A 23617-nucleotide genomic window follows, 5' to 3' on the forward strand; every position below is an offset into this window, starting at 1 on the left:
CTTGCAGTAACTTCTTCATAATTCAGTTTGACACTCCACTGCAATGAGAGAAGTATGCACTAACAGTTGTCATTCAACTGAAATGCCCTCTGCTTTCTCCAGGTGCATAAGTACTACAGTACTATTTTGAAATAAAGTCTTGCTGTTACATTCAGTATTTTTCCTCAACCACTATCAACAAATTTTGAAATGTAACACTGTTTGCAGAAGTGTTTAGAAATTGGTCGTTCTGTTTTAACCAACATTATACCCTGTGAACTTTAAAGATTTTGTACAAGTGCATGAGGCTTTGTCCACACCGAGGTAGGAGAGGCATGAGAATGTAAACGTGTTTATGTACATTCAGGGAAGGACTTATCCTTTCTGAAGCAAAGATTTACTTTGCTAACTCCTAACAAATGCAATCTTAAAGGAATAAACTAATCCCAACATCCATTTTAGACTAGTTTCAGAATTTAGGGAAGCTAACATTTCCAATAAGCATGTTAGGATCTTTAATTGTAATCTCTACAGGAATTGTAATAGTTACAATGCTACCATGTTGAACTGCTGCATTGCCCATTCATTTACTTAAGACACTAACATTCATGATTTAAATTGGATTGTTGATGTAAGGAACAAAGCACAGACCAGGAATATTTCTGAAAAGGCCTTTATTAAGATTGAGTCAATATTTTCCAGAAAGAAGCCTTTGGTTACGTTCAATATGGTTTGCTTCAGCTCACTGATTTACTGTTTATCCAGTTATCAGGATCACCATCTCCACTTAGAACGCAATATTCATTTGCAGGTGTTTACATACCCCAAAAGACCATTACAGTAACAGGAAATCAAGGATTCCCCATCATAACATTAGCACAAATACAATACAAGGTAAATACTCCATGCATACACTAAGATTTGGTTGTATTTTTAAACAGTCAAGACAACTAAATTTTTTTGTACAGTTGTGGAAATTGATTTACCCTTGAGTTATTAAAACAGCAAACCAGTGCCCTTCGTAACCTAATAGTTTATTCCTAAACAGAGAAAAAAAACTGCTACAAAGTAAAATATATAAATTGTCATCTAAAGTAACATAATTCTTTCAAAAGGCATTTCCTATCTGGATCTGCACACCAGTGACTTCAAATCAGACCTCACTGGAGTGGCCCTTTGGCAATGATGGGAGAAACACCAATGCAGGAATCCTGTCCCTCATATGCTGAGGATGAAACCTAAACCAATCACCAAAAGGCTGAGGGAAGAGTAAGTGGTTGCTTAAAAGGTATAAAGCTCCTTTGTGCAAGATGAGTAAAGGTAAATAGAAAAAGTTGGCTTGTAAGTAGGCCACAGTTTACTCAAAGAGCGTCACTCTGAAAAATGAAGATTTGCTCGAGTCTCATAATTGGCACTCACATTCTCTCGTTTTTAAACTACATTTATGAAAATAATCATGGTCATTAATTACAATTCCTATATCCAATTTAGCATCACATCTGCAAAAACCTCTTCCTTCCTTTGAATCCTCACGATGGCTGTGGAATACTAAAGAAACTGGCACAGCATGTTGAACAACCATTTCAAATGGTCCACAATCAGCAGATCAAACAAACAAACGAGATGGTTCATCCAGTTGTTAGTAACTTCTGAAATTCAAATTGTCTTAAGTTGGGAGCTGCATGCAGAGTTCTCAGAACTTTTGATGCTTGTGAATAAGCATCTAGTGAGTGACTACAGAGTGCTATAAAGTCCTTGAACTGGCCTTGGCAAGGGGCATCCAACCATTGAATGAAGAGATCACGCTTAACCAAATTGATTTTAATTTTAAAATGCACCATGTTGACAAGCATGAGATAAAGCAAAATAAAAAGGAGAACACAAAAGAGTTGGGAAGCCATTGTTAAAAGTCCTCGAGTTCAAGTCCTAGCAGTTGACACACTGATGTAGAAAGGATAGATGATGAACCTGGGTCCTCTAGTTATTACACAGCTTCTGGCACAACCAATCCAGTCCTTCATAGAGACCAAGGCCACTGGTTGCACATGTGGGCTGAATGTGCAACTGTGAAGAAAGAGAAATTATTATCAAACTTAGCTGAAGAAATAAGAAAGAGAATTTTGTTATTGCCAAACACACACTTCCAGCTTGATTTAATGCAGTGTAACTCCGTGAAGGGGATAGTATTTGTGTTTGTAAGACATTATTTCTCATTTCATCTGAACCTTTCAGGAGGACAGAAAAGCTTTGACTTACCTGAAGTGAGCACGTGACAGGTAATGAAATGACACTACCCATTATGTACTCTTTTAAATTTGGTGACAATCCCTGTACACAAGGAAAGTGGTATTATCATGGCTAGTAATCCAGAGGCCCAGGCTCAGAATTGGAGATCAAATCCCACCATGGCAGCTGGTGGAATTTATATTCAATTGATTCTGGAATTGTAAACTAGTCTCCAGTAATGGTGACCATGAAACAGTCATCAATTGTCACAAATCCACCTGGGTAAGTCTACCCACAGCAGACCTGTGGGAGCCATTCAAAATAAAACTGGGAAGAGTACAGACCCAACACGTTCACTTTTTAGAATGAAACGTGGCAGCAACAACCCAAATAACCCTGGATATCTAGGAATATTCAGGTCTGGACAAAAAGGAATAGATACAAAGGAAATAAATCAACCGAGGTCCTAGTGGAATACAGTGAACTTAAAGCAACTAGGAAAGCAGAGAGAATTCCTGGGGAAAAAAAACTAATTCGACCAGTTCCTGCCTTATGTTAACAAAATCTATCTCCCCCAATCCAAAATCTTCCATTGTAGATTCCATCCTTTTCCATAGCAACCACAATACTGAAAGTTTTAAGCTTATCAGTAAAATACGTCCCCACTGCCAACTCAAACATCTGTCCAGCTTCTTTCCCCAGAATTAGTTTCATACTGCACCCTCCTTTGTAGGACATTCTACATGTTGATATAAAAAGCTCTCCTTGAAGACATTAAGAAACCTGACCCTTCTAATGCTTTTACACTATGACTATCCCAATTAATGTTTGAGGCAAGAAAGGACAAAGGAACAGACAAGGGTTTCAGCAGCAGTTGAACTGGGGCAGGGCAGTATGGTATGCTGTAATAGTGCAGATGTGTATTTGGAAAGATTCAAATATTTCACCATATTCAAATATACTGCAAACCAACTGGTTCAGTGAAACTGTCAGAAGGGATAAGGAAAGAATTGGCAACTAAGAACAGAGTTTGGAAGAGTTCGGCACGGTGGCACAGTGGTTAGCACTGCTGCCTCAGCGCCAGAGACCCGGGTTCAATTCCCGCCTCAGGCGACTGTGTGGAGTTTGCACGTTCTCCCTGTGCCTGCGTGGGTTTCCTCCCACAGTCCAAAGGTGTGCAGGTCAGGTGAATTGGCCATGCTAAATTCCCCGTAGTGTTAGTGTTAGGTAAGGGGTAAATGTAGGGGTATGGGTGGGTTGCGGGTCGGTGTGAACTTGTTGGGCCGAAGGGCCTGTTTCCACACTGTAATGTTAGGCAAAAAAAAATGTAATGTAAAAGCAATGACTTCAGTTTTCCCAATAGTCAGCTGCAGGAATTGTGTGTTCAACTGAATGTCAGCTAAGCAGTCTGACAATTTAGCAACAATCGAGAGGTGTCAAAGGGCTGGCAGTGAGGTTCTGTACTTGTAAGCTGTGTTTTTGGATGATGTCAGGGGCAGGTGTAGGTAAAGAATAGGAGGGTGCCTAAGGGCAATTTTTGGAAACAGATAAAACCCTGCAGCAGTGACGAGAAAGCACTGTGTTGACCTTAATAAAAGTGTGGTCTTGGAGGAAAAAGGTGGAATTAGGAATGGGGTTTGCAAATTCAAGCCCAGAAAGTGAACTGAGCACACAAGTTAGTTTGAGAGTTTTCAGGTATTTTCCTTTCTATATATGGGGTCAGTAGTTAAATTGGGGAGACAAATATTGTTTTAAATTCATTGCCTAGTTAAACCGCTCAATCAAACTACAGATTACTGTTGAATAGTATTTCTAAAGCTTGAGGTTCCTGGGAATTGAAAAACACATGAAGGCTGAGCAGGTTGACTATGGCACTATGATGCTGGCAGTCATTCAAGTTGGGGGAGGGAAGTTGAAAGGAGTGTGGTTATATTAAGGTATAGTATAGTTGAAGGATAGGCATGATTCATTACAGCAAAGAAGGAGTGTCTCAACTGACTATCCTTTTCCAGGATTGAGGACATCTCAGGGCTGAAGAAGAACTTGCAATAGAGAAGGATTCCATTGTTGTGATCCACACAAGTATTTTGGGCGGCATGGGTGGCACAGTGGTTAGCACTGCTGCCTCACAGCACCAGGGACCCGGGTTCAATCTCTGCCTCAGGCGACTGACTGTGTGGAGTTTGCACATTCTCCCCATGTCTGCGTGGGTTTCCTCCGGGTGCTCCAGTTTCGTGAACTGGCCATGCTAAATTGCCCGCAGTGTTAGGTGCAAGGGTAAACGTAGGGGAATGGGTCTGGGTGGGTGCGCTTTGGAGGGTCAGTGTGGACTTGTTGGGCTGAAGGGCCCGTTTCCACACTAAGTAGTCTAATCTTTTTTAAAAAAAGTACCAAGACAGAGTCAGGACGAAGAAAGAAAGGTTATGCTAGGGGATTAAGCACAAAGACTAAAGTCTCTGAATTTCAACCTGAGCCACAAACAAAACAGAGTACTGAATGCATGTCAAAGATTGGTGCTGGAAGAATGTTTTTTGATTCATGGGGCTTACAAGGGAATTGCACAACTAGGGCATTGGGGCTGGTTGGGGAATAGATACAGAAAATTCAAGAGGAAGGATAAGGCAATAGTGATGGGGAACAATCCAACTAAAGATAACCAGAAAGCGACAGGAACGAGAGAATGCACCAACAAATTAGATCAGATTAGGGAAAAACCAGATTAGGAACACATTTAAATGTTCTTATATTAGCATTGCAAGCATTCATTTAATGACTGCATTGTTGAAACAAAATTGTATATGGTTACACTAACAATTACAGAAGTGTGATTGTAAGGTGATTAAAACAAGGAGCTGGCTATTCAAGGGACAGTCATGGCATTTTACAAGGAGAGGTTACAAAAGATAGGAGGAAATGTAAAAGTGGAATAGAGGTTTTTTTTTAAACAAAAGTATGAGATTAGTACAAAGAAATGATCTTGACCCAGAAGATCATGGTGGACATAAGAAATCGTAGAATAGATTAACAGGCACCACTGAAAGCAGGTATAGCAGTATAAGAAAAAATAATAAGGGCTTGCAAGAAATTGATTGCAAACAACATCATGGGTGATTTTAATTACCATATTGATTGGACAAATCAATTTGGTAAATGTAGCCTGGCAGCACTCATGGGGTCTACATTCTGGAAAAACAGAAATATCTTACAGTTCTGCTGGTGGCCAGTGGTTCCAGTTTCGCACGGAGATCTTCAGTTGACATAGCATTTGGCAAATCCTGCTTGTTTGCAAATATTAACAGCACTGCATTGCTCAGCTCATCCTCAGCAATCTGGGGAAAAAATACAAATAGAATGAGCTCAGGAATCATATAAATCAAACTTAGCTTGCAGTATTAGAACTGATAAATGCAAGAGTTTAAGAACTCATTACACAAACGAAATCATAATCTCACATAAACCTGTTTCCCAAATGCTTTACAACAGGCCGGCTGAAAAAATGGCCTCGGAACTATAACATTATCTGCAAGGCTTTTATTCAAAACACTGGTAAAAATGATAGTTTTGAAGTGAGTCGCTGGATGACTCTGCAAATGCTTCCAACCGGTTCTCTAGTGAGCAACAAAACTCACTTAGTGGCTTGGAGCAGTGGACTGGGGTGCTTTAGGAAAGAGGGAGTGGGTAGTCATGCCCTGGGGAATTAAAGTCTGCTGGGCTGTCAACACGGTGAAAGTGGATCAGGCTGGTAATGAATGAAAAGGAGTGGTATGGAGGCACAAGGGGAGTGTCAGTAAGTGAGAATGATTGGGGGAGCTGGGGAAGAGATTGGGCTAAGTGACTTGACTGGGAGTATTGGCTGTGAATGAGTCATTCTTCACCAAACAGGCTGACTCCCATTTTCAGGTCAATTCTTCTAAGATCAGCTGAGGGTGTGCTCCATTAGGGACGATCTAACTCCTTAGCTGGGCACCCCTGACAGTCAGGACATGGGGACTGCTTTTCTATAGTTCTGCTTCCTAACAAAAAGGGGATGACAAATCAGTTGTACTGATTGACCATTAAAAATGCCAATATTATTAATGCCATATTTATACAATCAATTTATTGCTTTGGAATGATTTGCTTATTAGCGTTATGGCAAACCTCATCTTGTTGAAATTTGCTGAATGACAGAGAGAAAAATCAAAACGTGATCTTCTGGGTGAAAACGTTGGCCAGAACCTCAGTGTGGAAAAATATGGTATATCAAAGAATACAGACAAAAGAAGAGAGGAAAAGTTGTAATATGGAAACAGATGTCAAACAGGATGGAGAAAAAAAGCATAAGGAATACACAAATTAAAACTAGAGGTTACAATGATAACAGAAACACAGAACCAATGGTAGAAGGATTATGGACTCAATCTTTTTATTTTGATTATTCTTAACTTTTCAAAATGGCACCAATCAGGGCAACAGTGAAAACTTTTCACTATAATACACGACAATCATTTATTTAATTTCATTTTCAATGGCCCTGTATGCAATTGCACAGGCTATTCGAAGTACATAAATACTATCTGATAGTATGGCTCAGGGATGGCCAGGACAGGCAGTTTAATGTTACAGGATACAAATGCTACAGGAAGGATAGAAAGGGAGGCAAGAGAGGAGGGGAAGTGGCATTTTTGATAAGGGATAGTATTACAGCTGTGCTGAGGGAGGGTATTCCCAGAAATACATTCAGGGATGTTACTTGGGTGGAACTGAGAAATAAGAAAGGGATGAGCAGTTTATTAGGATTGTATTTATAGACCCCGAATAGTCAGAGGGAAATTGAGAAACAAACTTGTAAGGAGATTTCAGCTATCTGTAAGAATAATAGGGTGGTTACAGTAGGAGATTTTAGCTTTCCAAACATCGACTGGGACTGCCATAGGGTTAAAGGTTTAGATGGAGAGGAATTTTTTAAGTGCGTACCAGACAATTTTCTTATTCAGGTGTATGGATGCACCTATTAGAGAAGGTGCAAAACTTGACCTACTCTTGGGAAATAAGGCAGGGCAGGTGACTGAGGTGTCAGTGGGGGAGCACTTTGGGGCCAGCGACCATAATTCTATTATCTTTAAAATAGTGATGGAAAAGGATAGACCAGATCTTTTGACGGTATTAGGCAAGAACTTTCGAAAGCTGATTGGAGGCAGATGTTCGCAGATAAAGGGACGGCTGGAAAATGGGAAGCCTTCAGAAATGAGATAACAAGAATCCAGAGAAAGTATATTCCTGTCAAGGTGAAAGGGAAGGCTGGTAGGTATAGGGAATGCTGGATGAGTGAAGAAATTGAGGGTTTGGTTAAGAAAAAGAAAGAAGCATATGTCAGGTATAGACAGGATAGATCGAGTGAATCCTTAGAAGAGTATAAAGGAAGTAGGAGTATACTTAAGAGGGCAAAAACAGGATAGGAGATGGCTTTGGCAAATAGAATTAAGGAGAATCCAAAGGGGTTTTTACAAATATATTAAGGACTAGGGAGAGAATAGGGCCCCTTGGGGAGGTACTAAATGAATATTTTGCATCAGTATTTACTGTGGAAAAGAATATAGAAGATATAGACTGTAGGGAAATAGATGGTGACATCTTGCAAAATGTCCAGATTACAGAGGAGGAAGTGCTGGATGTCTTGAAATGGGTTAAAGGTGGATAAATCCCCAGGACCTGATCAGGTGTACCCGAGAACTCTGTGGGAAGCAAGAGAAGTGATTGCTGGGCCTCTTGCTGAGATATTTGTATCATCAATAGTCACAGGTGAGGTGCTGGATGACTGGAGGTTGGCAAACTTGGTGCCACAGTTTAAAAAGGGCGGTAAAGACAAGCCAGGGAACTATAGACCGGTGAGCCTGACCTCAGTGGTGGGCAAGTTGTTGGAGGGAATCCTGAGGGACAGGATGTACATGTATTAGGGATAGTCAACATGGCTTTGTGCATGGGAAATCATGTCTCACAAACTTGATTAAAGTAGTGACAAAGGATTGATGAGGGCAGAGCAGTAGATGTGATCTATATGGACTTCAGTAAGGCGTTCGACAAGATTCCCCATGGGAGTCTGATTAGCAAGGTTAGATCTCACGGAATACAGGGAGAACTAGCCATTTGGATACAGACTGGCTCAAATGTAGAAGACAGAGGATGGTGATGGAGGGTTGTTTTTCAGACTGGAGGCCTGTGACCAGTGGAGTGCCACAAGGATCGGTGCTGGGTCCTCTACTTTTTGTCATTTACATAAATGATTTGGATGCAAGCGTAAGAGGTACAGTTAGTAAGTTTGCAAATGACACCAAAATTGGAGGTGTAGTGGACAGCGAAGAGGGTTACCTCAGATTACAACAGGATCTGGACCAGATGGGCCAATGGGCTGAGAAGTGGCAGATGGAGTTTAATTCAGATAAATGCGAGGTGCTGAATTTTGGGAAAGCAAATCTTAGCAGGACATATACACTTAATGGTAAGGTCCTAGGGAGTGTTGCTGAACAAAGAGACCTTGGAGTGCAGGTTCATAGCACCTTGAAAGTGGCGTCGCAGGTAAATAGGATAGTGAAGGCAGTTTTTGGTATGCTTTCCTTTATTGGTCAGAGTATTGAGTACAGGAGTTGGGAGGTCATGTTGTGGCTGTACAGGACATTGGTTAGACCACTGTTGGAATATTGCGTGCAATTCTGGTCTCCTTCCTATCGGAAAGATGTTGTGAAACTTGAAAGGGTTTAGAAAAGATTTACAAGGATGTTGCCAGGGTTAGAGGATTTGAGCTATAGGGAGAGGCTGAGGCTGTTTTCCCTGGAGCGTCGGAGGCTGAGGGGTGACCTTATAGAGGTTTACAAAATTATGAGGGGCATGGTTAGGATAAATAGACAAAGTCTTTTCCCTGGGGTCAGGGAGTCCAGAACTAGAGGGCATAGGTTTAGGGTGAGAGGGGAAAGATATAAAAGAGACCTAAGGGGCAACTTTTTCACGCAGAGGGTGGTACGTGTATGGAGTGAGCTGCCAGAGGATGTGGTGGAGGCTGGTACAATTGCAACATTTAAAAGGCATTTGGATGGGTATATGAATAGGAAGGGTTTGGAGGGATATGGACCGGGTGCTGGCAGGTGGGACTAGATTGGGTTGGGATATCTGGTCGGCATGGACAGGTTGGACCGAAGGATCTGTTTCTGTACTGTACATCTCTATGACTAAGACTCTATTACAGAGATGGGACTGCAGGGTGACAAGGATTGGGCTCTCAATATTGAAGGATAGCTCTCCTTGAAGATGAATGGGAAGCTAGGTAAAGGATAAAAGACAATATTGCAAATCTCCCAAGCCGGAATGAAAATACAGCATGCTGGAGAAACTCAGGTTTGGCAGCATCTGTGGAGAGAGAGACAGCCAACACTGAGTGCACTATGATTCCTCTCTAGAACACTTCAAAAATATGCATCTAACTATTGAAAGCCTGTTTTCCTTTAGTTGGTTCACAGTCTCATATACTTTTGCATTGCAAGTGCACATCTAACTACTTAAATAAGGGCTCTGCCTGTAATACCCCTACCAGGCAGAGTGTTCTAAGCTCTCACCACTTTGGTGGCAATATTTTCCTTACACTCCTTACGAAAAATCCATGCTCTCTGATCATCAATTCTTCCACCAAGAGGAAATGTCTCTTACTGTTTACCCTGTCTGTGCATTATCTTCAATGCATTATGTAATGTATACAATTATGTTCTCCCTTAGTCGCGTCTGCTCCAAGGAAAACAACTCTAGTTTATCCAAAACAGAAACAGAAATTGCTAGAAAAGCTCAGCGGTCTGGCAATATCTGTGGGGCGAAATCAGAGTTACTATTTCAGGCCAAGTAGCCCTTCCTCAAAACCCAGTTTATCTAATCGGTCTTCATAACTAAAACTCCTCAGACCAGACCACATCCTGATAAAACTCCTTTGTACCCATTAGTGCTATCACATCCCTCCGATAACGTGGATGCTAGAATGGAACACAATACTCTAGCTGTGGCCCAATCAACATATTATAGAGATGCAGCATAGCCTCCCCACTCTAAAACCCTATGCCTCAGTTAATAAAGGTAATTATCCCACAGCCTTCTGAACCCACCATCTCTTACATTAAGGGACCGGGGATATGTACACCTTATTCATGATGCTCTCTAGGGTACTACCGTTCATATATTGAAGTGCATTATCTTACACTTATCTGGACTAAACTCCATTTATCACTGACCAGCCCATCTATATGCTCCTGTAATCTCAGGATATCTTGCCAACTATTCACCAACCACCGATTTTTGAATTTTCTGCAGCAAGTATATATAAGGATAGATCATTTATAGACACTTTCAGCAGCAAGGGCATCAACAACAATTCCCGAGGAACAGTATTAGACAGGCTTCCAGTCACAAAAACATCCGATCATCACCCTCTGCTTCCTGCCACTCGGCTCATTCTGGATCTTATTTGCTAACTTTCCTTGGATCCCATGGATTCTTATCTTCACTACCAATCTCCCATGTGGGACTTTATCAAAAACTGAAATCAAAATAGAATAAGGTCAAGCGCAATGCCTTCATATACAAACGTGGGTACCTTTAGTCACAGGAATGTGCAGCATGCAAATAGTCCAACTTATCATGCCAATCAAATATCCTCCATAAATCTAGTCCCATTTACCAACATTTGGCCCATATCTCTCTAAATCTTTCCTATTCATACAACCATCCAGATGGCTTTTAAATGTTGTAATTGTACCAGCCACCATTACTTCCTCTGGCAATTCATTCCATACATGCATCACCCCCTGCATGCAATGGTTGCCCCTCAGCTCATTTTTAAATCTTTCCCCATTCACCTTAAATCTATGCCCTCTAGTTTTTGACTCTCCCACATTGAGGAAAATACCTTGTCTATTTACCATATCCATTCCCCTCAACATTTTATAAACTTGTATAAGGTCACCCCTCAGCCTCCGACGCTCCATGGAAAACAGCCCCAGCCTATTCAGCCTCTCCCTGTAGCTCAAACCCTCCAATCCTGGCAACATCCTTGTAAATCTTTTCTGAACCCTTTCAAGTTTCATAACATCCATTCTATAGCATGGAGACCAGAATTGCACAGTACTCCAAAAAATAGCCTTAGCAATGCCCTAAATAACTGCAACCTCACCTCCTAACTCCTACACTCAATGCACTGACCAATAAAGCCTTTTGACTAACTGATCTACCTGGTACGCCATTTACAAGAAACTGTGAACCTGCACTCCAAGGTCTCTTTGTTCAGCAACACTCCCCAGGTCCTTACCATTAAGTAGATTTCATATACTCCACACTGTAAGGATTCTATGTTCCATGTGGTGTATAAGTTCTGCTTTGATTTGCCTTTCCAAAATGCAGCACCTCACCTTTATCTAAATTAAACTTACCTGCGACTCCTCACATATCAAAATTAAACATCCATCTGGCACTTCGACACATCTACTCAAGATATCGTTGTATTCTGAGGTAAACCTCACTGTCCACTACACCATTAATTTTAGTGTCATCTGCAAACTTACTAATTATGCCTCCTACATTCACAATTATTTTTATAAATGACAAAAAGCAGTGAACCCAGCACCAATCCTTGCAGCATGCTGATCACGGGCCTCCAGTCTGAAGAATAGTCCTCCACCACCATCCTTGGTCTCCTACCTTCGAGCCAATTTTATATTTAAATGGATAGCTCTTCCTGGATATGTGATCTAACCTTGCTAACCAGTCTATTGTGCAGACCAATGTTGAATGCCTTACTGAAGTCCACACTGATAACATCTACTGCTCTGCCTTCAATCATCTTTACCATTTCTTCAAAAAAAGGAAAGTTAGTGAGACACGATTTCCCATGCTCAAAGCCAAATTGACTATCCCTAATCAGTCCTTGTCTTAAGTACATATAAATCGTGTCACTCAGAATCCCCTTCAAAAAACTTACCACAAACATCAGGCTCATTGGTCTACAGTTCCTGGCATTTCCTTACTGCCTTTCTTAAATAACGGCACATTAATCAACCTTCGGTCTTCCAGCACCTCACCTGTGACTATCAATGATCGAGATGTCTCAGCAAGGGGCCCAGCAATCACTTCCCTAGCTTCCCACAAAGTTCTAGGATATGCCTGATCAGGTCCCAGGGATTTATTCATCTTTATGCATTTACTACATTCAGCACCTTATCTCTAAATGTGGGGATTTTAAGATATCACTATTTCTCCAAGTTCTCTAGCTTTCATATCCTTCTCGACAGTGAAAGCCCATGCAAAATACTTATTTAATATCTCACCCATCACAGTTCCACACAGTCAGCCTTGATGACGTTTAAGTGGCCCTACTCTCTCCCCAGTTACTTTTACCCTTATTGTAGTTTTAGACTTTTTGGAATTTCCTTAACTCTATTTGCCAAACCTGCCTCATGTCTGATTTTTGCCCTCCTGAATTCCCCAGAGTGTATTCCTACTGCCTTATTGCGAGGGATTCACTTGATCCCAGCTGTCTATATCTGCACATGCCGCCTCCTTTTTCTTCCCCAGGGCCTCAATTTCTCTAGTTATCCAGCATCCCAAACACTTCGCAACCTTGCCCTTCATACTAAACAGGAACAAAATCAAGGACTGCAGATGCTGGAAACCAGAGTCTAATCTAGACTACTAACAGGAACATACTGTCTCTGGACTAGCTATCTTGTTTTTAAAAGCCGGTCACTATGCAACTGTTCGTTTACCTGTGAATAGTCTCTCCCAAGCATTTCTGAAAGTTCTTGCCTAACACCTGTACTTTAATCTGCTTCCTGGATCCAAAATAACATGTCAGGAATAGAAACTATCAATTTCTCACTCATTTTCCTTTCTCTATATTGGAGGGAATAGAGGCTTACCTCTATCTTTAAACAGATGAAACAGATGAGATCAAATGAGTTCACAAAAGCTGGAAGTCTTGCACTTCAACCTGGGACCTTTTCAGTACATGCTGTGCATCCACAGATGACAGCACAAGGTGGTGCTGCTTCCCTCCAACCACACCACCAGCCCCCAGATAAGTTGCTCCTCAACTTTACAGGATAAGAAAATTGTAGGATGTTCTAAAAATAATTCAGTCTCCTCATTGCAAAATGACCAGTTTAATACTGATAGCATTTCCGATTGTAACAAAGGCCTGCGACAATCACTAGCAACCTGTAATAAACTTAAGTTGTCATTCTGATTTAGAGGTTGACCTAATTTCACACCCCTTTGTCCATTATCAACATTTTTGAAATTATCTCCTCTGCAAGTGGCTCACTCTCGACAGTAATTTTATGAGCTGTAAATGGTAACAGAGAACTCAAAGGTGGCACAAAGGGTTTTCTTCTGAAATTAAAGTCTAAATGGTTAACAAGAGGCAAAACTGGCATTTTGCTTTTCCAAACATTGCCGATACATGAAGAGCAAAATATGAAAATCCGTTGGACAAGTTTACTCAAGCTACTTCAGGGCAGAGACCTGACTATTATCAGATATGACAAATTTGATTTGGGAAAAAAAAAACTGGAAAAGGTGGCACTCTGAAATACTTTCAACAAAACCAGGAGTTTCCCTCAAACCTCTAGCATTGCCATTTCTCACCATTTTGTTCAGTTGTTCTAGAGATTCCTGCACCCTCTCTTGGTCATTGCTGTCCACAACGAAAATCAGACCCTGAAAAAAAATTAAACGACACACAGCATTATAGTGATTTAAAGAGAGGTGTGTTCTGTATAATGGTTAACAATTTAGATCAGGAAGGATAACACTTGTGTTAGAAAGTATGGAACAAATACAAAATTCCAACTGATTTTACTTTATATTTCCTGTAAAATGTTGAAGATGTTTTATTACTTTAAAGTCTCTTTACAAGTATCTTCTGGAAGTCCACATAAAGAACATACATAGTTAACCACTTTAGTCACCTCTTCAAAAAGGTTCAAACAGGTTCACCAGGCGTGGTCTACTTGTTACATAGACACAGTGGCTCCTGTGGTCCAGCTGACACCAAGTTCATGAATCACTTTATTCTTAATTCGACATTAAATTTCCCAAAAATGGATGTCAGACTAATTAACTAGCTTACAATTCTGTGGTTTTCCTTCTTTCACTTAAATAGTGTGGTCACATATGCAAGTTTCCAATTAAAAGGAACAGTTCCTGATTTGAAGAACTGGAAGATTACAGTTCAAACATTTGCAAATGTCTTAATTCACATCCTTTAGAATCAAAGATCAACGGCACCTGGTTGTGTGATTATTCGGCTAATCGATTAAATGCCTTTCCTCTGGGACTTGGAGTTCTTAAAGTCTGCTCCCTAGAGGAGACTAGCAGCAGCACACTGAGCGAGACCCCAGCACATCAATATAATTTCCTTTCCACTGAAATATTAGGCCAGTAAACTCACTTTGCTTGCAGCAATGGTGAATAATAGCTGTTGTGTTGAGGATTGTCCATTGTAGAACAATGCACAATGTAACAAAATACGTCAGGAGTTCCAGGATTCACATACCTGTGTGTTTTGGTAGTAGTGTCTCCACAAAGGACGAATTTTATCCTGACCGCCAACATCCCATACAGTGAAGGTAATATTTTTGTAGTCTAGAGTCTCTACATTGAAACCTGAAAAGAAAGACAACCTGAAATGTCTTGTCTGCAAAACTTCAATTTATTTTTAATGCAAAAAATCATGCTTCTCACGTTTGTTTTCCATTAGAAATACACTCCCACATATCTTCACCAAACTAACCTCTAACCCATCAATATTCCTTTACATTTCTAATGTCCTACAAAAGCCCCGGGCATGATATTGTGCTAAGTAAGTCCACAATTGCTTTGAGTGTCACTCTGCATTCTCTATAGCTCAATAAAGCACCGATTATCAAGTTCTTACAAACAAGCAACCCCACTAACTCAACCTTCCGTCCCACTGTTCTTATTGTCCAGTGCACCCATGGGGACAAACATCAACCACTAATCCATCCAATGTTATTTACTTCGACACTTCCAACAGATCAGGCAGTTCTCTGCATTTGTGTCCCCACCCCAGCCAAAGAACCCAATACCAACTAGCCTTTGACACTCTTGTCCCCAAGTTTCTCATAACTCTTGCTTCACTTTCTCCTTTTCAAGCTTGGAAGCCTTGATAATCAGGTGAGCTGTTTTTCCGTTCCATCACAACATCAGGCCTCATTTTCCTATACTTGCTTGCCTGGTATCAGAGAGCAAACTAAATATTAACTCTTTCTCCACCACCAATTGCCCCCATAAAGGCCTTCTCTTCTAAAAGAAAGTGTAATAAACTCAGACAACTTTGCAACCAGAAACTGACTTTCATTCAGCTGTTTATCTTACCCATTATCCAAGTCCAAACACCTTTCAAACTTTTCCATTCTCACTCTGAATCTATGCATTTGCTGGTTTCTCCCACATTCCTTGTACCCTCTCCAAGCTCTTCCATCTCCATTGTTCCTATATTATTGCATCAGATTCCATATTCAATTTCAAAATGGCCATCATTCCCCTGCCAAAAAAACCCTGAACACTTTTTTTCTGGAAATTAATCACTATTTTCTCTAAAACATTGCAACTGCTGTCCTCAAATCATGACCACAATTCCAGACGAAAGCTCTTTCATCAGTTGCCCATGCTTTTAGCTGCAGCCCTATCCAGGGCCAATTGAACACTTTATCCTAAAAGCAACAAGTAACATCTTCTATGGCCAGGGTCCACTACTACTACTGAAGCTGTTCTAAATATGTTCCTGGCAATATCATTGACAAATATCGGATTTTGAACTATGGCTATACCTTCTACCATTTAGGACCCACACCACTAAACTCCCTCCCTAAACATCTTCATTCCCACTTACTCTGCCTTCAAACTTAACTCAGTATTTGATCACCACTACCAATATCTCTTCCTTAGTTCAGCATCTGATGACACTGAAGGATATATTTCTGTACTAATGCAATTTATAGACGTTCAGCAATTAAAGTTTATTTTTTCAAGGGATTAATCTTCTTCCTCATCTCCTAGAAGTGCAAGTGGTGAAGATAGACTAGCTCATCTTGCCTTAGAAGCACAGTTAAAGTAACTGGTTAATGGCAATGAATGTTTGGATCTTACACCAAAAATGAAAACTATTGAGAAACGTACCAATTGTTGGAATGGTGGTGACAACTTCACCCAACTTCAGTTTATAGAGAATTGTGGTTTTACCAGCAGCATCAAGTCCAACTGAAGTACAGAAGAAAATAATTTAAGACAACTTACATTATGCCAAAACTTCCATAACAGTACATCTTAAACGTTCCATATAGCATTCTTTATTTTCATGTATATAGACAATCAACAAAAGAATTACTGATTGAATGTATAGTCATGTGTTGGTTTTCATTAGAACATAAACAGTTAAGGATGAATTTCATCAAAGTTTTTTTTGACAAAAGGAATGTTAATAGAAAGAATCAGACAGGGTGGCACAGTGGCTCAATGGTTAGCACTGCTATCTCACAGCCGCAGAGACCTGGGTTCGAGCCCATCTGTAGGTGACTGCCTGTGTGGAGCTTGTCCATTCTCTGGTTTCCTCCCACAATCCAAAGATTTGCAGTTAGGTAGATTGGCCATGTTAAATTGCCATTAATGCCTAGGAATTTACTGGTTAGGTCAATTTGACATGGAAGATATAGGGTTACAGGGATAGAGTAGGAGTGCGGGTCCACTGGGATGCTCTTTGGAGAGTTGGTGCAGACTCGACAGGGTGAATGGCCTGCTTCCATGCTGTAGGGATTTATGATTAAAGTTTCCCATGTTTAAGGAGTCTTGAAGACAAGGACATCAATACAAGCTTGATGCCAGAAACTTCATGGAGAATAATGGTGATAACCGTTTCCAAGAGCATGTGAAAAATCACAAATATGCAACTGAAGCTGTCACAATGTAAACAATTAATTAAAAATGGAATTTTCATCCTTACAAAATTAAAAGATCATTCAGCTAAAGACAGCAATGCCAGCCTTCATACTGCTCCTAATTGTCACTTAACCCTAACATATCCTTTAAACAGTTATACTGAGATGTTAAAGGGTTAATTTGTTCTGCTGACTTGTAAGAAATTGGATGTCTGGGGGAAGGAAGCTGTTTTGCAGGCAGGATGTGCCAATCTAATCATATTCTGTAAGGAGTAAATCAAGGGATAACCCAATCACTTTACACTGTTTGTTTCAAGGGATAACCCAAATCACTTCATTGTGTCTTGCGTGGCATGTGACTATGGGGGAGTGGCAGGGGTTACCTTGTGGGCATTATTCATGGTTATGTAAAGTCCTCTATAAAGGAGAACTGTTCTCTTGTTCAGAGACCCTTGCTTGACATGCTCTGCCAGCATTGCAGAGGATGTTATGTGATCCTCCAGAGAGCTTGTGCTTGCTGTTTTGGCTGTTCACAGAAGCTGACGTATTGCAGTTGCATGAAGTGTGTAAGAACCTCAACAGAAAGAACCTAACAATACCACTCAAGTGTACTAAGCAAAAAAAAAAAGGAGCTTGTAACCATGGCAATAATATTGATACACACAATTAAATTGGCAAAGTAATTCAGAAATAATTGGATTAAAAAGGTGCATCAAGTTGAAAAGAATGACAACAAGCTTTATGATTAGTAGGGTAGAGAAACCAGTAAAGCATGACCAAAAGTTAAAAAATGAAAAAGTATACTTATCAGGAATGCAATAATTATACTGTAAGGGTTTTCATATCAAGGCATCTACAGGCACAGTAATTGTACTAACTAATTACACTAACTTAGATATAGAGCAGTACTGTCCAGCCCAGATGTCTACAACCACAGCTACGTTTCAGGTCAATGATCCCAAGGTGGTTGTCAACAGGGGATTTGATAATTCCGCTGAGCAAAGGGAGGTGATTAGACTCTCTTATTAGAGAGGATCATTACTTAGCACTGGTACAGCAGGAATATAACTGGTCACTTATCAGCCCAAGCCAGAATGTTGTTCAGGTCTTCAATATAGCCAAGGAGTTAGACTAACTGAGGAATTGTGAATGGAGCCAAACACTGCAATCATCATGCAATATTTCAATTTCTAATTTTATAATAGAAGTAACCATTGTCCGGAGGAACTCTGCAGCAATGAGATGTCCAGCACCTAATTTAATGAGTGTGACTTCAATTAGCTGTTTATTTGTCCAGCACGATTCACAACTGGGTGGTGGTGCTGTGGACTTGATGCACTGCTATGGGATCCCTTCTGTCTATAGAATGCTGCTTACTGTTTACTATGCATATAGTTTAGCTTCATCACTTCTACAGCTCATTTTCCAGCACGCAAATGCTCTTCTTGCTGGAAAGAAGGAGAGGAGAATTTAATCCGAATGTGAGTGATGGGAAAGGTCAAGACAGGCTAGGCCTGTAGCCCCTGGAATTTAGAAAAGTCAGAGGTGACTTAATTAAAACATACGACAGCCTGAGGGGTTTGAATGGATGGATAACAAAATTACGTTTGCTCCTGTGGCAGAATCTAGAACTATGGTCACAGTTTAAAAATAAGGAGGTACACATTTGAGGACAGGAGGAGGAAAAAACATTTTTTAAAAAATGACAAAGGCAGATTCATTCCCTTGGTAATCAAGAATGTAAGATTATCATGGGTATGCAGGAATATACAGGTGAATCAGATCAACTATGGCTTTACAGAAAGACAGAAGGGTAAGTAGCCTTTCAAAAGGTATTTTATAAAATATCATTTCAGGCTTGTTAATAAAATTGACGTCCATGGGACAAAAGGAACAATAGCAACTTAGAATATAGAGTTGACTAAAAGATAGAAAATTCATCACAACAAATGACAGTTTTTCAGATATGATTGAGTGTAATAAACAGTGGATATCACTACTGTACAATAACAGGACCTCAATGTTGTTAAACTATATTAATGAGATGGACCTGGTGTACAAGGCATAATTTCAACTTGCAAATAACAAAACTTGAAAGTGTAATAAATAGAAAGACAGGTACCAGAATATTGATAGTCTAATAGGACAGATGTGCAGGTGTCAAATTTAACACAAATGTGAGATAACAAGACTCTGGTAAGAACAATGGTGATAGAGAATACAAGCTAAATGCCATCATTTTAGTGGAGCTTCAAAAACAAATATTTGGCGGCACAGTGGTTAGCACTGCTGCCTCACAGCGCCAGAGACCCGGGTTCAATTCCCGCCTCAGGCGACTGACTGTGTGGAGTTTGCACGTTCTCCCCGTGTCTGCGTGGGTTTCCTCCGGGTGCTCCGGTTTCCTCCCACAGTCCAAAGATGTGCAGGGTCAGGTGAATTGGCCATACTAAATTGCCCGTAGTGTTAGGTAAGGGGTAAATTTAGGGGTATGGGTGGGTTGCGCTTCGGCGGGTCGGTGTGGACTTGTTGGGCCGAAGGGCCTGTTTCCACACTGTAATCTAATCTAAATCTAAATCTAAATGGTTTGTGCAGAATGTGATGAGGCTGTAGTTTTAAAAATGTATATTTTGTCCTCATTTTTAAAAGAGAAATTTTAAGGCAAAGGGTTATTAGTTAGCTGGTTAGTGAAGGCCTATAAATTAAACAGCTTAGGTGGTCATGGTTCTATATAAAAAAATAGTTGGAACAATAGAACCATGGATGGGTGTGGTCAACCAGGATTTCTAGTTTTTAGTTTTTTAGCTTTAAGATCCAGCAGCAGTTCATGTTTGACTCTCAGCAGGGTTGGAAGCTGCAGTATCTCCTGGCTGTTACTCTCCATTTACTCTTGATGGTTTTCCTTCTGGGTTGCTGGGGTTACCCGTGAGATAAATCTGTTTTCTGAATTTCACTGAGGGGTGTGTTTATGTAATATTGCTATATTGCAACATTTAATTAGTAAAGGTTACTGTATATACTATTACTTTAAGTTTTCCAATAGAGTTAAGTTCTTCCTTCTTTCATTGTATTTTTAACTATAGTGTTTTGAGTAAATTGCGCTTAACTTAACATCAAGAGTAGTTCAGCCCGCCAAATTACATCTGGAACACAGCACTTTACATTTGCCTTTAAAATAAGAAAAAAAAAGGGTCTAGGCTGCCTTCTTAAAATATTGAGGGGTTTGATCTTGTCCATAACAAGGAATCTTAGAAAGTGTCAGGGCAGGCTAAACAGCAATTAATAAACTATATTGCATGAGAGTCATACATGTATTCAGCCCAAATGCAGCATAGAGCCCAAATATTTGCACAATCCTTTAGGAGAGACCTGAAGCTTTAGAGGGGGTGTAGGAGAGATTTATTGGAACAATTTCAGAGCTGACAAATTACAGTTGCGTGGCTAGGCTAGAGCAGTTGAGTTAGTTATCCTTGGTCAAAGGCTAAAGCAATGTTTTTTTAATTATTATTCACTGAATGGGGGGTGACTGAGCTAGGTCAGCACTTATTGCCCATCCCTAATTGCCCAGAGGGCAGTTAAGAGTCAACCACATTTTTGTGGGTCTGGAGTCACATGCACGCCAGACCAGGAAAGGATGGCAGTTTCCTTTCCTAACGGTCATTAGTGAACCAGATGGATGTTAAAATCATGGAGAGTTCAGACCACAAATCAGAGATTGTATCCAATTGAAGACTAAATCAGAAAATACTGATTTAATGTGATTGGTGAAATCATGAAATTATACAAGGATAACTTTTCTTACACAATGAGTGGTTAGGTTTTAGAATGCACTACTTGATAGGATGATTAACTTACAGTAATTTTAATTTAAAAAGGTTTCAGGAACAGAAACTGGTAAAATTAGCCTTTGCATTGCAGATAAAATTTAACAGAAGTTTGAAGCTAAAAACTTGATAAGGAAAAAAAGTTTAAAAATGCAGCTTTCAAGCTGATTCAGGAGTGTAGATGAAGGTACAAGTCTTTGATACGGTATGGCAAGTTTAGTACTGACAGAAAGGCATAGGGGATCCTTGAATTCAGAAGCGGGGCAGAAGCAGGGAAGCTATGAAAATGTTTCATTAAAAAAAAACAAACTGGTTGTGCTCGATTGGAATGTTGTATCCAATTATAGATACAATGAAAAGGTGCAGGGAGAATGCAGTCGATTCATAGTTGGAATGAGGGGTTTTGATTACAGATAGACTTGAGAGATTAACTTGTTCTCTCCAGTAGAAAATGGGAGATTTAGCAAAGGCATTAATTATTTTCATAGTTAATAGGGAGAAACTGTTCCAGTGGCCAAAAGAATAGATTTTTAAAAACAGTTCATTTGTGGGATGAGGGCATTGCTAGGCAGGCCAGCATTATTGCCCAAAGGGCAGTTAAGAATCCACCACACATTACTGAGTGTCTGGAGCCACATGTAGACCAGACCAGGTAAGGATGGCAGTTTCCTTCCTTAATGGAAATTAGTGAACCAGATGGATTTTTCTGACAATCAGCAATAGTTCCATGGTCATTAACATTCTTAATTCTAGATTTTTATTGAATTTGGAATTCCACCATCTGTCAGGTCCCCGGAACATTATCTGGGTCTCTGGATGAACAGCCCAACATTAATACCACTAGGCCATTACCTCCCCAAGGTAAGGCAATTGTGAAAAGAATCCAATACAAAAGGTGGTGTCTCTTCCTTTGTGAACTGAAATATTTTCAACAGTACTTTGAAAATTGGAATTTTAAATTCTTTTCATCAGCCATCACAAACACACAGTGGCAGAGTGGTTAGCATTGCTGCCTTACTGTGCCAAGGACCTGGGTTTGATTGCAGCCTTGGGCCACTGTGTGGAATTAGCACTTCTTGTGTCTGCGTGGGTTTCTCCCAGGTGATCCAGTTTCCCCTCAGTCCAAAAATGTACAGGTTTAGTGCATTGGCTAAGTTAAATTAGCCCATAGTTTTCAGGGATGTGCAAGGTCAGTGTAGACCCATTGGACTGAATGACCTCTATTTGTACAATGTTTCTATGAGAGTGGCTTAAATGAATGAGAAACAGCATACCTGTAAGGTGATGGCAAGTTATGGTTCAGGATGTAAACTCCACAGACATTTAAAAGAAACTACTTTTAGGGTTGAAAACAATACAAAAACAAACAGTAACAAACAACATTAGAGTTTAAATCCAATATTAGGATTACATCTACTAAAGGAAGATTAAAACCAAAGCCGTATTTATAGAGACAAAAGATAAATTAGAAACTAAACATTCAAGAGCACACTCCTAGTGTGAAATTTCTTCCAAATCTCAGTATTATCATTCATTAATTTCCTTCAAACTCATTACAGATGCAGCATGATTATACATTTCAGTCCCAGTTGCAAAACTTGAAAGGGTTCAGAAGAGATTTTCAAGGATGTTGCCAGAATTGGAGGACTTAAGCTGTAGGGAGAGGTTGAATAGGCTGGGGCTATTTTCCCTGTAGAGGGACAACATCACAGAAGTAGCAGTGTGCAAAACAAGAGGGCATAGAATTAGGGTGAGGTGGGAAAGGTTTAAAATGGAACAAAGGAGCACCAGAGGATGCTGCGTGTATGGAATGAGCTGCCAGAAGAAGTGGAAGAGTCTGGTATAATTAGAACATTTAAAAGGCATCTGGATGGGGTACATGATTAGGCACGGTTTAGAGAAACATGGGCCAAACATTGGCAAATGGGACTAGATTAATGTAGGATACCTGGTCAGCATGGACGAGTTGGACCAAAGGGTCTGTTTCTATGCTGTACATCTCTATGACTCTAACTGAACTGCAGCCTGTCGTCCGACAGTGTGGGTGGGGTGCTGGAAAAGCACAAGTCAAACAACATCTCTTCATCTGGATTCATGCCGAAACGTCGATTCTCCTGCTCCTCAGATACTGCATGACCTGCTGTGCTTTTCCAGCACTACACTCTCGACTCTGGTTTCCAGCATCTGCAATCCTCACTTTCTTCCTGTGGTCTTACAAGTCGTTGGCTTGGACGACGGTTACAGGGCACTTACCCATCAGGATCCTCATCTGTTTCTTCATAAACAGTCGGTCAAATAGCCTCGAGATGACCAAGCCCATGGTTCCAGAAGAGGAGCGGGTAGGCCCGGAATGGGTTTCAGCGTCGGGGTCGAGGCACGACGATTCGAGGCCTAGGGGCTGAGCGCCCAGCGCTTCCGGGTGAGAGCCCGGGGGTAGACGGCTCGGAGTGGGGTTCTAGCGCTCAGAATCCGGCGGCCCCGACTCGGGTTCAGAGTCTGACTCTGACGGTACCGGGGTGTAGGTTTAACGGCTCAGCTCTAACGGTGCCTGTCCGGGGAGCTCACACTGGCTCCTCGTTCCTAACAGAATCGGCAACAGGAAGTGTCCGTGTGGTGACGTTGCCAAAC

General features: G+C 40.6%; 1 protein-coding gene across 1 annotated transcript; it reads right to left on the reverse strand.

Annotated features, from left to right (window-relative positions):
• Positions 1–636: 636 nt before the first annotated feature.
• Positions 637–23588, reverse strand: LOC122561764 (ADP-ribosylation factor 4-like). Its single transcript, XM_043713884.2, has 6 exons — positions 23243–23588; positions 16414–16494; positions 14768–14877; positions 13858–13929; positions 5412–5534; positions 637–2043 (listed from the first exon to the last, which is right to left on the reverse strand). Exons 1-6 carry the CDS (start codon positions 23307–23309, stop codon positions 1957–1959), a joined length of 540 nt encoding a protein of 179 aa, XP_043569819.1. The 5' UTR covers positions 23310–23588; the 3' UTR covers positions 637–1956.
• Positions 23589–23617: the final 29 nt, after the last annotated feature.

Source organism: Chiloscyllium plagiosum, unplaced genomic scaffold, assembly GCF_037043375.1.
Source record: "Chiloscyllium plagiosum isolate Xiang-an unplaced genomic scaffold, Cpla_swu_hap1 HiC_scaffold_23, whole genome shotgun sequence".
NCBI classification, from domain to species: Eukaryota; Metazoa; Chordata; class Chondrichthyes; order Orectolobiformes; family Hemiscylliidae; genus Chiloscyllium; species Chiloscyllium plagiosum.

What these genes read in the sequence shown, in the direction of transcription:
- LOC122561764 (XM_043713884.2), bottom strand. Translation starts at nt 23,309, where the DNA reads ATGGGCTTGGTCATCTCGAGGCTATTTGACCGACTGTTTATGAAGAAA. An exon ending in TAGAACAACTGAACAAAATG is followed by an intron (nt 5,535 to 13,857) that starts GTGAGAAATGGC and finishes TTTTTTCCCCAG; the next exon opens with ATTGCTGAGGATGAGCTGAG. An exon ending in CACTGGCCACCAGCAGAACT is followed by an intron (nt 2,044 to 5,411) that starts GTAAGATATTTC and finishes CTTTCTTCACAG; the next exon opens with TTGCACATTCAGCCCACATG.